This window comes from Elgaria multicarinata, chromosome 9, assembly GCF_023053635.1.
Source record: "Elgaria multicarinata webbii isolate HBS135686 ecotype San Diego chromosome 9, rElgMul1.1.pri, whole genome shotgun sequence".
Classification (NCBI taxonomy): domain Eukaryota; kingdom Metazoa; phylum Chordata; class Lepidosauria; order Squamata; family Anguidae; genus Elgaria; species Elgaria multicarinata.
Genome location: NC_086179.1, coordinates 30662025 through 30678711, shown reverse-complemented (window position 1 = coordinate 30678711; position 16687 = coordinate 30662025). Strand labels below are relative to the sequence as shown.

The window sequence follows — 16687 nt, the reverse complement described above, 5'->3', positions numbered from 1 at the left end:
CCACCAGGAAGTCTGGGCCGCAAGTGCAGCCCAGACTTCCTGCTGGAACCACGGGCTCAATTGGAGACGCTGACGGACCGCGGACAGAGACAGGTAAGGGAGAGGAGGGCGGGGGGCATTACCGGGCCCTGCTGCTGTCGCTGCATGGGCGACAGCGGCAGGGCCCGGTAAACCCCACTTACCTTTCCGGCGGAGCTCCGGATCGAGGCGAAGGATCCGCCTTCACCTCGATCCTCTTCGCCACGCTCCGCCGGCCCCCCAATCCTCTTCGCCTCCGCCTTAAGGGCAGGCGAAGCCCCCCGCTCCACTACTGCTTCTCCGGTCCGATTAGAAGCGGAGCACATCCCTAATATTTAATTTCAGAGGCATTATTACAGATGTTGATATAGATCAGAAATTTCTTTTATTAAAAATGGGCAACTTGGCTTCTTCCTACATAATTTTTGGACATTTCTCATTGAATCAACATTTTCTCTTCTCCGAATATAATAAAACCATTTCTCTGAACTAATCCTCAGCCTTAATTAAACATGGAACTACTTAGATTGTGATCATAAGCACGGTTGCTATAGTCATGTTGAGATCAATGGCTGTTCTTTCCCTGTAAATAGCTTTCCAATGCAGCCTTAGTTCTGCATGCAAGAAGATGCACTGCATGGGGCCCCAGATATCAAGAGAAATAATTTACAAATCAGCAATGTAAATGCTTAGAAGATTAATTATGCTGTACTTTATATCCTGACTTGTTTCTATGTTGTTAACCTAGGATTCAAAGAAGAAGATTACCCATAAAGTGACTTCCTTGGGTTATCCCATTATAATCCTGGTTTGCTTGTAACCACACCCGCTCTCCTTTATCCAGGTTAAGGATCAGACTACCTGAAAAGTTTTCAAAACCACCTGTAGCATTCTGATAAGATTGTATCACCTCTACACCATTTTTCATCAATATGACATGTGAATTCTGGTTTGCCTGTAGGTTGTAGGCAAAGTAATAGGCTCCAGGGAATTGGCAGGTGAAGGTACCCGACGCCTCATCTAAATGTTGCTGTTCATTGTATAGGATCTTGTGGAACACGATGGGCTGGTTTGGTTCTGGATAATCTTTGCCCAGTTCTGCAGCAAAGGCAGATTTCTGTAGTGGAGGAGACACTCCAGGACTGCCTGGTATTCCAGGAAAACCTCTTGCGCCTGGGGGTCCGATTAGTCCTGGAACTCCTAACATACCTGAAAAACAATCGAGTGATGGGTAAATCAGCAGAAAGACCAATGATTCATATCATGTATCAAAGAGCCTCTTTAAATGTGCTTCAGAGGTCTGTTCAAGGTAGCCTGCAGCTATTAATTTAGGGACAGTTCTAACTAACATACAAGATTAAAAAAAAACTTGTCATGCAGCAAAATTAATTCACACACACACACACACACACACACTTGTTTAGGAGAGGAAAAGAAAAGGGCCCAGGAAATCACAGATTCACCTGAAAACCAACAGATAGGTTTGAGACTGATATCCAGCCAGATGTATTTCCTAACATCTGACTGCGCAGGAGACTCCCTGCCTGTGTAATGCATCACTGATGCTAGATTCCTTTCTGAATGGGGGATGATCTGCAGTGGAGAAGCAGGTTGCCAATTAATTAAGGTTCGGATTTCAGAAGCAATTACAACACAAGTGGTTAAAAGTCCAAAGCTTTTATTCATCTAGCAGACTAAAGATCAATACATAAATAAGGCTAAAAGCAAAGCTAAGCAAGACATCTTATACTTTCCCGTTCAGTTGTCGGGAACTCCAAAAGACAACGAGGAGACTCCAAGTGCTGGCCAATAAAGTCCATGGCACCCTTTACTGCAGCTAGGTCGGTGGTGAAGTTCTGTTTTACAGATGCCAGGTGAGCTGTATTTACAGTCCTAGCTAGCGTCTGCTGGCCATCACATCAGTGTGGGAATGCTCATGTTCTTACCACTTATCAGTGTTCTATCAAAAGAACAGCTGTCTTGACCCCAAGACCAGCACAAGACCTGTCTCACACCTTGATCTATCTCCTAGCTCAAAGCCAGGATTTTTGGGAAGCATGCCAAGAAATGCCACCTGCCAGTAGATAAAACTTTTTCTTAGGTCTCAAAGGATTGACATCAGACTGTCTGTCTGTAAGGAGTTTTCCTTCGTTGCATTACATAGCACAGTCAGCTTACAAGGCAACACGTATACTTAAGTGTAGCTAAAGGAGACTGTCTCTCTCACAGGAAGTTAGCATTGGGGAGGATTGTTGCATATCAAGCCTGATCTCCTCGAGATAACAAAAGGTCTTCCAGATACAGAGGTGGAGCTGCTCCCAATTTCAAGATGAGTGTTTACATCACAACAATGGGGCTTACTCCTTTTTGTATAGTTGTAAGTTTTGAAGTGCGGGGGCTTATCCTGGCAGCCCCCATACTCTTGCCCCCACCCAAAGATAGTCCAACACACACACAGAGCAGTTCATAGTTGAATACCCAATTTACTAGGATCAGCTGACAATTCTAAAATAGTGAGCTGACTTCATTCTCCTTCTCTATGGCCATATGGGCAAAATCTCAGGGCGATCCCCGGGATCATCCCTGTGCGTCCACATGACTCAGGGGATCCAGGGATCAGGGAGGAATCATAGAATCATAGAATAGCAGAGTTGGAAGGGGCCTACAAGGCCATCGAGTCCAACCCCCTGCTCAATGCAGGAATCCACCCTAAAGCATCCCCGACAGATGCTTGTCCAGCTGCCTCTTGAAGGATGATCCCTCCCTTGCCCCGGGAGCTCGCCCTCAACTTTGGCCCTGGTTTTTCCGTGGTCCCAGGCTGAGCCTGAGATCGCGGAATGTGTGGCTGGGCGCCGCAGGTTGACCTGGCTTTGTGCGATTCCTTCTGTGCCCATCAGGGGTAGGGTGGGTAGAGTGGGGAAAATAATTTAAATTTTAAAAATTACTTACAGTTTGCGCATGAGTGCTCGTGCGCTGCTGCCCATTTATTTTTTAAAAAATGGCCGGCGCGAAGCCTCTCCTTCTGAGGGCGTTGCGCATCACATGTAAACAGAGGAGGGATCTCACGATAAACATAGCGCAAGATCTTCCCTCCTCCATTGTGGGCTAACCGGTAGGTCTAGCTAAGGCCTATGAATATGTCACCAACAACAGGAAAGTCTTGTTATCACCACACTAGAGCAAGTTGGGTCCATCAATTCCATTGGCACTCCAGAAGATGATGTCCATTGCTCCTGCTCTGTAAAAAAAAAAGGGGGCCTAGAGCTGGCAGGAAAGTAGAACACCATTGCCAGGGCAAACAGTGAAGTGATTGCCTGAAAGTACTTGTGAGGGATCTGAAGGGGAAGGACTTACTATCATGAATATTAAGAGAGGCCTGTCATACCCTCCCATAGGGATCACTTCCCTGAGGTTATGAGTGTGTTTACAGTGCATAAGAGGAGAGGGGGTAATCCTTTCACTTCAAATCTTGCCCCTTATAGAGCTTTCGAACAATCTAGCTTTTGTCTCACTTTGGCCATTTCTACACCATATGAAAAGGAGGACAGGGCTCCTGTATCTTTAACAGTTACATTGAAAAGGGAATTTCAGCAAGTGTCGCTGTTATGCATGCAGCACTTGGTGAAATTCCCTCTTCATCACAATAGTTAAAGCTGCAGGAGCTATACTTGAATGATCAGATACAAAAGAGGGCAGGGCTCCTGCAGCTTTAACTGTTGTGATGAAGAGGACATTTCACCAGGTGCTGCATGCATAACAGTGACACTTGCTGAAATTCCCTTTTCTATACACCTGTTAAAGATATAGGAGCCCTGTCCGCCTTTCCATAAGGTCACCCTATTTCAGTGGGCTTAAGCATGCCTAAACATGGCCCTGGTCTGCATCCCCTCCAGGAAGGAATACCCACAAGATAGGCCCAACAGAAAAGGCCCAAGTCCGCGTTCAAGCCAAACTGGATCTTCTTTTTCTTTTTAATTTAAAGGTATCCAAAGTGATCTGGAACATGGAAGTAAAGCAATTATCTAGTCTCAATTCATTTTACTAATATACCACTTGCATTGAAGCTAGGATCTGCAGACTATGTAATGGTTGCTTTCATTAAATATGACTAATAATAATAATAATAATAATAATAATAATAATAATAATAATAATATAAGGTTTGGATCTCCATAGACTGGGGGTTCTGTTCCTTACACTGGTGGAAATATATTGTTGTTGTTGTTGTTGTTGTTGTTGTTGTTGTTATTATTATTATTGTCAGCTTAATAAGATTGACAGAATACAGTGGGAGACATGATGGGCAGAAAAGTGATTAATAAACAACAGTAACAACAACTGGTTCAATTATGGATTTATGGAACTGCAATATACCTAATATCAAACCTCTACCTCTGGGGAAGTCATGTACTGTCTTGACGAAGTTCTGGAATTAAACCAAACAATATATGAAATACATAGGGGGGCATTATCTTGCTGGGATATCCAAGAGCTCGGGACCCCAGTACCTGACGGAGCACCTCTCCTGACTTGAATCTACTCCAACACTACACTCACCATTTAAGGCCCTCCTCCTGATGTCTACTCCGAGGGTGGCCCAGAAGAGAGCAACAAGGGAGAGGCCCTTATGGGTGGTGGCCCCACAATGATGGATAGATCTCCCTGATGAGGCCCGCCTAGTGCCAACTTTGCTATGGTTTTGGTACTAGGTCAAGAATTTTCTCTTTTCCCTACCACTTAGCAGCATGTGATGAGTTTTTAATCTATCTCAGATGTGTTTTATGGTTTGGCTGATTGCAAAGTTGTTTTTAGATGTGTGTTCTCTCTGTGTATACTGTCTGCTGTGTACTGTTTGCATAATGTTTTAATGTTTTGATCTTCGTAAACTTCCCAAAGAGCTTCTGCTATGGGATGGTACAGAAATGTATTAAATAAATTGGAACTGTGCAACAGTGGCCTCACAAACTTCTCCTCCCTATTTGTTGGTAGAGAAATTGGGCAGACAATTTCAACACAATTCTCCAGGTTGAGGAGAAATTCTCCAACAATTTCTCACAGGTAGGCACCATCATTAGCAAGGGCTGTAGAACAGCGCCTTTCCTTTTTTTCTAAGAGGTTTTCGTTTGTTTGTTTGTGATTTTGCACTGCCCCATCTACTAGCATAACAACAGGACATTGAGGGGAGAGAATACAGCCACCACAAAAAATAATGTTGAAGAAAATGTGGAGAAAATTCTGGAACTTATCCTTTTATTTCTTTGACGTAAGAAAAGAAAAATCTCAGGAATTTCCTGAAAGTTTTCTTTTCCCATGAAAGGAGTTTCCATTTTTCTGTCTCATTCTCAAGTCAGTTTATACTTTATTTTGAATGAGTGTTGGAGATGTTTTTGTCCTTAACTAATCCCTGTGAGGTGGCTGAGGGGACTGCGTATATTTTTCTTTCTATTACACATTGCACCGTTTCTCTACAGTCTCTCAGGCTGCCCGCACTTCCTGATCTGAAAAGGCTCTATGGGAGAAATAAATTCATGATGTCTTCCCCTGGGCAGGAAGTGCGGGAAGCCAAGGAGGCTTCAGGCTGACAGAGGGGTGACTGTACAGTGAAAGACAGGACACTTACACTCCTCAGACATCTGGTAAGTAAGGTATGCACAAGAACCCTGAACAAAACTCATGAGAACTTTTCAGAAATTTCTTCTCCTTTGAATTTCTTTTTGAAAGGGATTTCTTTTCTATCAAATTGTATGAGAACGGTCAAAATACGTGAGGTGGGCAGGAGGAGGGAGTACTCAATAACACAGCAGGTGCTTTGCATGTATGATGTCCTGAATTCAATTTCTGGTGTCTCCAGTTAAAAGAATCTTAAGTCACAGCAATGGGAGAAATCCTTGCCCGAGTATTTGGGAGAGCCATTGTCTGAAAAAGAGCATTAAACTACCTAGATCAATGGTCTGATTCAGAATCAGCTAGAGCAGCTTCTAACTTAATATCGAGATTTTTAGTTGCTTTCATGGACCAGTAATCTCCCGCAGCGTTCCGATCCATATCTGAGGGTGGGATTATGCGCTTTTCTGGGTAAAATATCTCTGTCTTTAAAAAAGAAAATTCTCTGATTATGATAAAGTTATTATCTCTCTTTCTCTTTATGTTTTTTTAAATACTATAGCTTTGGGCTATTTGTTGTTATAGACCCAAAATTTAATAAAACAAAACACGCACACGCAAATGTTCTTCATCTCTGCAGTTGCAATATTTCTATCTTCAAGCCAAACTATAGCAAAATATTTGTTCTAAATTCAACAAGACCATACCTGGAATCCCAGGAAATCCTGGGCGTCCTACAGGGCCAGGAGGGCCCGAGGGACCGGGCTTGCCTGGAGGGCCAGGAGGGCCAGGGGAACAACGTGGTCCTTCTAAAACTAATGTATCATCTTCTTTACCTTGAGCTTCTGCTGTTCTGAGTAAAAATAGTGTCAAGAGCCAGAGACCTAGAGAAAAAAATATATTATTTCTTTTAGCTATTTTATATCCCAGAATTTTTTAGATTGTTGGATGTTTTATTATGTTCTTAATGGTTTTAATTTTTGTGAATCACCCAGAGAGCTTTGACTATTGGGTGGTATAAAAATGTAATAAATAAATAAATAATAAATTAAATATCACAAGCCTCTTCATCTATTTGACTACTACTATAAACTTGGTAACAGGCAGCAGAACAGGTGAGTTGGTGTAATTGGTAAGGGTGCAATCCTATGCATGTCTAGACTGAAAAGAGTCCTATAGATTTTAGGAGTTCTCTCTGCCTAAAGTTGTCTAGGATTGCCTTGTGTTTGCGATGATGCAAAACAGAGGTTCAAATTACAATGTTGTATCTGTGACGGTCCATTCACACATGCCAGTCAATTAGGAATGGACGTACTTATGTCAGCCAGCCCTAAATAGCTGTTTTCTTTGGAACTCTATATGTTCAGCAAGACTACACATATCCATGACATCTAAAGATATCATGGTTATCTTAAAAGAAATAGATATAGTATGAGGAGCCACTTCCGTATCTAAACCCAGGTATACAAGAGACGTAGGGAAACATGACCACAGAATCACATGCCTAGATAGCCCCCCCCCCTCTGATCTATAGAGAAGGACACTTTGTACTAACAAGGACAAAAGCTTCCCCTCTCATAGAAGAGAATGATGTGCAGTTGTATGGCATTTTCACAGGTATTTGCGCACAGATAATGGCATTCATCAAGTATGCAAAAGAATCTCTTCTTAGGAAAGGGTATAAAGGTTAGAAATGTATATAGGGCCCCTCCTTGAATCAAATTTCAAACCACGATACAAGTATGCATACTATATGTCTCATGATTACAGATTAATATACTGTAACTCACAATTAATCCTATATACCAGTGATGCCCAATCTTGACCCCAGGGGCCAAATCCACCCTCTGGATATGACACTTTGAAAACGTTTTTAAAACTGTATATGGAGGGTGTTCTGGGCCCCAACAGTTGCTGCTACTGTTATAAGCTGATAGAAAGCAGTAGTGTAGATCCTGCCCTGGCAACACCAGTTTTTTGAGGGCCCTTGGACATCATGCCTTCAGGGAGCCTACCTTCTCACCCCCATTTTCACTAGATACGATTGCTCCTAATTCTCTTTCTGATCATTGCTAGCATTGCTTGTTTGACAGGTAGAAACTAGATTGCCATTGCGGAGGGGCCACTCCAGGGGGCTCTTGTCAGTGGATCCCTGCTGCGAGTGGGTGGGCCCTTAGCCGATTCCACACCATGCCTACCCTTCATGCCAGCCCTGCCTGGTCCCGAGCGATGTATGTTCTCCCAGCATTGACTTTAAAAGCATGGAACGACATAGAAAACCAGCTCACTTGCACTACAATGTCACTGCTGTGGGAAGAGAATGAAACTATTATCAGAAAGAAGAAACCCACCTGGACAAAGGAAGCTGTGAGGTTGTGGTGTTCCCAGCCTCATCGTGAGGGTTTGGAAGTGATCCGATTCTAGAATCTGTGTTCTTCTCCCAATTCTACCTTATATGATTCTCTGAAGCTAAAATACGATTGACTGGCTTTGGTAGTTAAATGTTTATATATATATCCCTTTGCCTATTTTTTTTTAAGTTGGTGGTCATATTTTTTTGATCCACAAATGAATTTCCCAACTTCCCCAGCATTTCTCCTGCCAATATTTACTCTTATGCTGTCCTAGAAGACCTGATCCATACTCCCCCCACTGACAAATAAGGAAAAGGACAAAAACAGCATATTTGGACAGCAATTTCCCATAAATGAAACTTCAGCTATCTGCCTGAAACTGAACTTTGTATCTGTAATTTATTGAAATTGGAATGTTTCTGTAGTGGCCAAATCCAATATGTTGATTTAATCGATTGAATCAGAAAAGGATGCCAGGGTTGTAGGAAGTCTAAGGCTGAATTTGGGGGGTGGGATAAGCTAGGCTTCCCATGTTAAATAAGCCGCCCACCCCCTTATCAAAGTCCATTTGATAATCTGCCTTTCTCTGGAAATCTCTTGTGTTTCTTCCATTTACATTAATTGCACGCAGTGTACTGCCATTCCTGGCAACCATTCCCTTCTGTGGGAGGAAGTAATGGGGTGCACTACAAGATTCCACTGTAGGAGGGGCTAAATGGCCTCCCTGCCCATGGTGGCCCCAAAGGCATCTACTACTTCTCTTTCTCACCGTCAGTGTTGTGTAGGAAAGCTCTCACTCTGCCCCTTTGCGCTCGTCACCTACTGCAGAGAATAAGGATGGTGGCAGAGTCCAGTTGGGAGCTCGAGCTTCGAGGATTACTGCCAGCTTGGTGGACTGGAGTCCACGGACCGCAGCTTTTCACGCAAAATGACAGCTCAGCCTTTTTCTTGAAGGCCAAATTTGCGCAAATCATGCCAGATGTCAAGAGGCCCATTTACACAAAATTAAAGGGTGAAAATGGCCTAAATATTTATTTTATTTATTTATTTATTTATCATATTTATACCCCGCTCCTCAGCCAAAAAAGGCTCTCAGAGCGGCTTACACTTAGTAAAACAGACAGTCCCTGCCCTCAGGCTTACAGTCTAATAAAGACATGACACACAAGGAACAGGAGTTCAGGAGGGAGGGGGGGAGGGAGGAGAGAGAGTCCAACAGGAGCAGGCCATGATGTTTCTTCTGCCTGCTCCTGTCCCCTTGCTCTTTCTTCTTCCCCACAGGGCCAAGATGACAGTTTGCCCTGTGGGGTGGGGGAAGAGTCCAACAGGAGCAGGCCATGTTGTTTCTTCTGCCTGCTCCTGTCCCCTTGTTCTTTCTTCTTCCCCACAGGGCCAAGATGACAGTTTGCCCTGTGGGGGTGGGGGAGGGGTCCAAGAGGAGCAGGCCATGATGTTTCTTCTGCCTGCTCCTGTCCCCTTACTCTTTCTTCTTCCCCACAGGGCCAAGATGACAGTTTGCCCTGTGGGGGTGGGGGAAGTGTCCAACAGGAGCAGGCCATGTTGTTTCTTCTGCCTGATCCTGTCCCCTTGTTCTTTCTTCTTCCCCACAGGGCCAAGATGACAGTTTGCCCTGTGGGGGTGGGGGAAGAGTCCAACAGGAGCAGGCCATGTTGTTTCTTCTGCCTGCTCCTGTCCCCTTGTTCTTTCTTCTTCCCCACAGGGCCAAGATGACAGTTTGCCCTGTGGGGGTGGGGGAAGTGTCCAACAGGAGCAGGCCATGTTGTTTCTTCTGCCTGCTCCTGTCCCCTTGTTCTTTCTTCTTCCCCACAGGGCCAAGATGACAGTTTGCCCTGTGGGGGTGGGGGAAGTGTCCAACAGGAGCAGGCCATGTTGTTTCTTCTGCCTGCTCCTGTCCCCTTGTTCTTTCTTCTTCCCCACAAGTCCAAGATGACAGTTTGCCCTGTCATAAATAGACCATTATGCCTTTAATTTTGTGTAAATGGACTTCTTGACATCCACCATTTGCACAAAATTGGCCTTTATGGAAAATTGTATATATGGGGTGTCCTGGGCCCCAACAGTTGTCACTATTATTATAAATCGTTTTAAAGCAGTAGCGTAGATCCTGCCCTAGTCAAGAATCATATTCCACATATGTGCACATCACCCTTGGGATTTTGGTGTAGCAAGAGGGTGCAATGTGGATTTTCTTAACAATGATTAACTTCAATTAATTCTCAGGAATATGTACAGACAGAGCCATTCCTGTAAAGGTCAGGTGCTGATATCCAACAAGAGATAACCATGCACTGCTTGTGGGTGGCCAGAGTCACAGGGCTGTCCCAAGGCCTTTAGCTGCTTGAGGCCCAGGAACCAATGACGCCTCTCACCAAGACAAGGTGCATAGAACCATTGAAAATGTACAGAATTTTATTTAAAGGAGCTTTTATTTCAGCTCAGAAGGTACAGCAAACATAATGCATGCTACTATGCTCCTGCCGCCTCCTCCAATAGGGCTGAAGACTCAAAGAACTGAGGCAGGGCCAGATGCAAAGATTTGCCATAAGCCACAGTATATCTTGTGGGACTGTAAACACTGTGACCTCCGTCTCCTCCACCCACCCATCCACATTCATCCATAAGGAATTACTTGTCCAATCTTATCCTACCCATGTAGGATGAGACTTCTCAAGAGGAGCAACTTACAGGGATGGCTACTGCTGCTGTCATCCCACAGCATTTGTCACTTGGGGCAGCTGCCCCATTCAGCCTAATGGCAGGGCCGGCTCTGCAGAGTCATCTAGTGGGCTGCTACTGAAAAAAGACAGACTGTAGTCTGATGTGGCAGCTCTTAGGTTATAATGCTTGTTTAATTGCCAGTAAACAAAAGGGGGGGAATCACATTAGTTTACCAGATGAAACTTAGTGTATGGCTACATATTATCTTGACGTTTAGTTGTCCAGAATATCACAAATAAAGCCTGTTTTCATTTCAATAGGCTTATTGTCTATTCTTGCCTATCCTTGTGCATAAGTGGTTAGGCTTAATCAAGAAAATGTGGAGGTTGGGGTGAAAAATGAGCAAGGTGTTTTGATATCACATACATGCATAAATTTAGCAAAAACAAACAAACAACCCCCCCCCCCGAACAGTTGCATAGAACAAAAGGTTGCATTTAAGCCGTATATAACTCGATTAGAGTCCTCTGAATACCTTTTATAAAACTTGTTTCATGTGAGAACTAATGAGGATGAATGCAAGTCTGGAATCTCTGTATGATTCTGGAGGAGCAAGAATTCTGCATGCAACATTCAGGGTTGGATGTGTGATTGCGAACAGAAGATGATATTGTGTGAATATGCTAAATCAGGGTGACCATATGAAAAGGAGGAAAGGGCTCCTGTATCTTTAAAATTTAAAGCTGCAGGAGCCTGGCCTTCTTTTGTATTTGGTCATGCTACAAAAGAGGGCAGGGCTCCTGCAGTTTTAACTATTGTGTTGAAGAGGGAATTTCACCAAGTGCTGCATGCATACAAGTGACACCTGCTGAAATTCCCTTTTCTATGCAACTGTTAAAGATACAGGAGCCCTGTCCTCCTTTCCATATGACCACCCTAGCTAAAGACAGGGACAGTGGTTTCAGCTTGGATCACACCTATAAACTGTTGGAGAAAACTAAATCCAAACCACACATTTCTGCCTCTAATTAGGGCCATAGATTTTGGTTCATTTATTTATGACATTTCTATACTGTCCAACAGCCAAGGCTCGTACACATCACCCCAAACCAGGAAATCCATTGCCTGCCATAATCGACAAAACAGCACATTGATTTGCATAAAATGTGCATGTGCTAATTCATCCAAATGCATTATTATCATTATAGCTGAAACAGAAAGACATCTTACCACAGGTGCCCTGTGTGTCTGTTCAGTCTGGTGTCTGGTGCTTTATATTTCAGCTGGATTTGGATTGTAGAGCTATTAAAAAAAGATGAGTATGCCTTCAGAGAGAGGACTGTCCTCTGCAATGTAGGGTACATGGCCACTTTACTTCCAACAGGTAGCATCTGTTGAAAAGATGTACATGGGCAAATCCCTCTCACTGGTCTGAGAACTTATCTTTTCATTTAAAAAAGTATACTTGTTTCCCCCCCAGAATAGACAGTTTTCAAAAGGGGGAAAACATTACATATATTGTTCAACTTGTAATTTGGAGCATTTGCAGAAATCTAGGAAAGCCATTCATGGGAACATGTAAGGGGCTACTTATCTCAGGAGGGCACTACACTACAGGTTATCGAACCGATTTCACAGCTAAATAGAATTTCACCTAGGGATGGGTGATTGCCCACTTGAATGGCTCAAAAGCAATTGGTCTGCTCAACTCTTCTCACTGAATGGCTGAAAAAGCACAGTGAATTTTTATTTATTTATTTAGTATTTGACTGGAACACTCAAGCCCTCAAACAGCTTAATTCTCCCAATTCTCCCCCCTCCCCACCTCTGCTATTCTTCAGCTCTCCTTACCAATATCCCTTCCCTTAGGAAAATATCCTCACCTTCTGGCAGGGGGAGAGGAGGTGGGTCAGGAGAAGCTCTGCAGGGCCTCTCCTTGGAAGCAAATCATACGCTCCACACCTTATTTCCTGCCAGATCATTGGACAGGAAATGATGCATACAATGGGTCAGTTGGGGCCAAGGAGAGGCCACATGGGGCCAAAATTGTAGTGGGTGGGAGTCCCTTTCAGTAGCAGGGCTCCTATGTTTGAGCCTATATCTTTTCCAAAAATACTCACCTCATTCTTAACTTCAGCAATTTCCCCTAATTTGCCACTAGATGTCAGCCTAGGATATGCTAAAATAGCTGGAGATAGGCATGTATATCAAATTTGTTTCTGTTTGCAAATCAAACAAACATGGCCCATTTGAAGCCCCAAATGTGAGAAGGAGCGCTTCTTTTTCTCTTCTTTTTTAAGAAATGTTCACAAATTCCTGAAATTGTAATTACATTTGGGAAATGCATATTGGATGGGGTGGACAGGACAGGACACAGCGCACTTTGAAATGTGGATTTTTCAAAAACGATGCATTTTTACACTTTAGTCAGTGAGGGGAAAGTGTGTGCACCTTTGAAAAACACACACAGAAAAACACACTTTCCCCAAACACATTGTGCACTCTCAATGAAAATGGGAGCAAGCTGAAACCAGCTTCAAATTGCATTTTAGAAAAATGTGGAGAGCTCAAAACTCACTGCACTATCTTATAACTACAAAATATTCAGTGAATTCAAGCTGAAAGGAAATCAATCAATCAATCAATCAAAAGTAGAATGATAGCCGTCTCATTAGCATTTGGGTTCACACATTTTTGTAGTAAAATTTGAAAATTCCAGATAGCTGTTCCCCCTATTGCTGGTGGAATGGGGGGGGGGGTAGCATAAACGGTATATATAAGAGTGCAAAGGAATGCAGCAATGGGGGAGACTCTGGAAGCTCACTCATTAGATTCAATCCAAATGGGCACTTCCTCTCCTGTTCAACCTGATAGAGCACATACTTGCATACAGAAGGTCCTGGGTTTGACACATTGACCGCAGGTTGGCAGAGGATGTGATGGCAGGGACCTGCTCTCTCCCTCACCCAATTTTATTTATTTATTTTATTTATTACATTTTTATACTGCCCAATAGCTGAAACTCTCTGGGCAGTTCACAAATAGCAAAACATGAGTACAAATGCCCCAATAGGGCTAATAACAACTGCAAGTTGCACAAATGTGTTACTTGTAAAGGCCTTAGGGGTGTGTCCAGACAGTTGTTTCCCCTGCTCACATTTCTTACACAATAACCTGAAGGTGTGAGAAATGGGCAGAATAGTTACCTAGGAAAATGTCATGGTGTTTGTTTGGTTCTCATGATCTGGTTGCTCAGTTCCCCCACCTGTGAACAGGTGGAAGGACCAGCACAGATAGAAGACAGGTAAGTAACCAACACAAGATGCACATGGGCATGATGATTGTATATCTACTGTATACAGCATACTGATGTTCCTACAAAACATCCCACGTGAATGGCTTCTTGGAGTCAGAAGCACTGAGAACATGCCAGGCCTGTGTTGAATCCCTGTTGGCCAAGTGTCAGTCTTGTTGTTTGGAAGGGAATAACTTGCTCTGAATTAAACGATTGGGCCATCTCCCTGGTGCGGCTACATCAGACACCAGCAAAGCTGAATCACTATACCCAGAGGCAACGATAACACGTTTTTAGACAAGCTCTTACATTTCATGTTAAATAAATAGAAACAGCGATAGGGCTTAGTAGAGATGTTGTTGTTGTTGTTTCTCAAGTTGCATTCCGATGCTCAACTAGTGAATACAATAACTTCTATCACTCCTGTAAGATTGCTTTGGTTCTGGAGAGATAACAGGCACTGCAAAGTGACTCATTACAGGCTTCTCTGAGTAAGGCTTTGCACAGAATTTCAAGCAATGCCCAAATAAGCCCACTTAGATTCAGAAAACTGAATCTGCTTTAAAAGCAGAAAAATCAGAAATTCAGATATCTCTAACCCTGGCTGCCACCCTTGCACCTGCCTAGATGTTACTATGGAAGGTCTTCATTTTATTTATTTAAAAGATTTCTCGGCCACCTTTCAGGGCAGAAGCCCTCCCAAGATGGCTTACATTGACATTTTGAACACACTGTCTGTGTGCACAGATATTTCAAGTGTCCTCCATACGGAAGCAAGTTATGGCAGTATTAAGAGAAGTAGTGTCAGACCCAATTCCACTTTTAATTCAAATGAGAGCAAGGAGTCAGTCTGATTTGCAAGCAAATCCTCCAAAGACTTGGGTGAACTGGCCCAAACTTATCCAGGCGGGGTGGGGGTGGGGAGTTCGACATCCAGTGACCTCAGAGGCACATGAAACAAGAATGAACAAGACGGCTGAACCAGCTGCACCGGTTGAATTGCAAATATGGCCCTGCCTAGCGAAAAATATTGAGATTCAAAATGCAAGCCTATGTTTTGAATTAAATGCATTATCCATGACTCATGGTGTGATGCACATCGTAAGAACAAATAATGAGTAATAATCTGGAAGGGGAATATGACCATATCTGCTTATGAGCACAGCCACAGTTTCCTAGATCTGGGATGGGAATGGTATCTAAAGCTCATCCTCAGTTTCGGCAGCAAACCATTTCCAGGTTCCATTCATCCATTTGCAGAAATATCCCCCTGCTGCGTCTCCACTGGCCCGATGGTATGAATAATAGAGGAGAAATGCATTGGCAGTTTAAACTGAGCATGAATAATTGAACACATTTCCTTTGCAGGAACAAAAGCCATTGGAGCTGTTAATCCCATTCAGCTCCTAACATTTCTCTCTGAAGCTTCTTCATTTAGCCCTGCTTTGTAACTCAGTATCAGATTCATTTGGGGAGAAGTGTACGTGCCTGTGAGTGTGTGATCAATCATCTCATAACACTTGCTCTGGACACTTAACGTACACATGTGATTTTAATCATTTTGGAGTTTTATGGGCTTTCAAAACAGCAGCTAGTTGTTTAGTCACCTAGTTGGGGGATTTCAGAAAGCTAGATGTGATGTGATGTGATGTTCATAATGCACATGCCATTGACCATGACATAAATTAAAAGATCATATACCGAATATAATGAAATGAAGGGTTCAATCCTGCAGCTTGTTATTTGGCCCCCAGTGGGCTGTAGAATGCTGTGGAAATGTATCACACCAGGCATTTATATTCCTGGGGGAGACCTCAACACAATGGCAGAAAGTTTCACCAGCAGAGCTTTACCATGGGCAGTGCAGGGAGGACCTTTTGAGGTCATGTCAGGAGCAGATGAGCAGAGGCCATGGATCTCCAGGTTGCAAATTCCCCTATCAGCGCAGGAGGGAAAATATACCATGTCTGGAGTTGGCCAAGTGATTTCTCCTCTCAATGTGAGTTTTATTCATTTTTAATGAAGTGGGTAGGAAAAGCCTGTCCCCACACTTACTGCCCTGGATTAGACCTTTAGATAGCTTTCCCCAAGCTGGTAGCCTCTTGATGCTTAGGACTACACTCTCATTGGCCATGTTAGCTGGGGATAATGGGAGTTGAAATCCAAAACATTCTGGAGGGCATCAGGCTGGCGAAAGCTGGCTTAGAAGGTGGTAGTTCTTCCACCACTGATTAGGGTGACCATATGGAAAGGGTTAACTGTTGTGATGAAGAGGGCATTTCACCAGGTGCTGCATGCATAGAAATTACACCTGCTGAAATTCCCTTTTCTATGCAACTATTAAAGATACAGGAGCCCTGTCCTCCTTTCCATATGGTCACCCTACATCTGATTCTCTCTCTCTCTCTCACACACACACACACACACACACACACACGCTCCATAGGATTAATTGGTCAACTGAATCCTAAGCACACTTATTAGGGAGTAAGTCACATTCAACTCATTGGGGCTTACCTCTGAGAAAACGTGTATAGAATTGCAGCCTTAGGATGGTACTATTAGACATATATCTTTTTACGTACCTAAATCAAGATCAAAGTTTAAATCAAGTATGATTACATAAGAATAATAAATACAACTATTTGATAATTATCCAGGGCTTATTCAATCTTCATTAATTACCAGATAAATATTGTGAAGTAGAAATGAGCACTATGAGAAAATGATGCAGATG

At 43.3% G+C, this 16687-nt stretch overlaps 1 protein-coding gene across 1 annotated transcript; it reads right to left on the bottom strand.

The window, feature by feature from the left end:
• Positions 1-420: 420 nt before the first annotated feature.
• On the bottom strand, positions 421-8099 carry LOC134404016 (protein HP-25 homolog 1-like). The gene is made up of 3 exons (XM_063134568.1): positions 7974-8099; positions 6330-6506; positions 421-1227 (listed from the first exon to the last, which is right to left on the bottom strand). The coding sequence occupies exons 1-3, from the start codon at positions 8014-8016 to the stop codon at positions 770-772; spliced, it is 678 nt and encodes a 225-aa protein (XP_062990638.1). The 5' UTR covers positions 8017-8099; the 3' UTR covers positions 421-769.
• Between the last annotated feature and the right edge of the window lie 8588 nt (positions 8100-16687).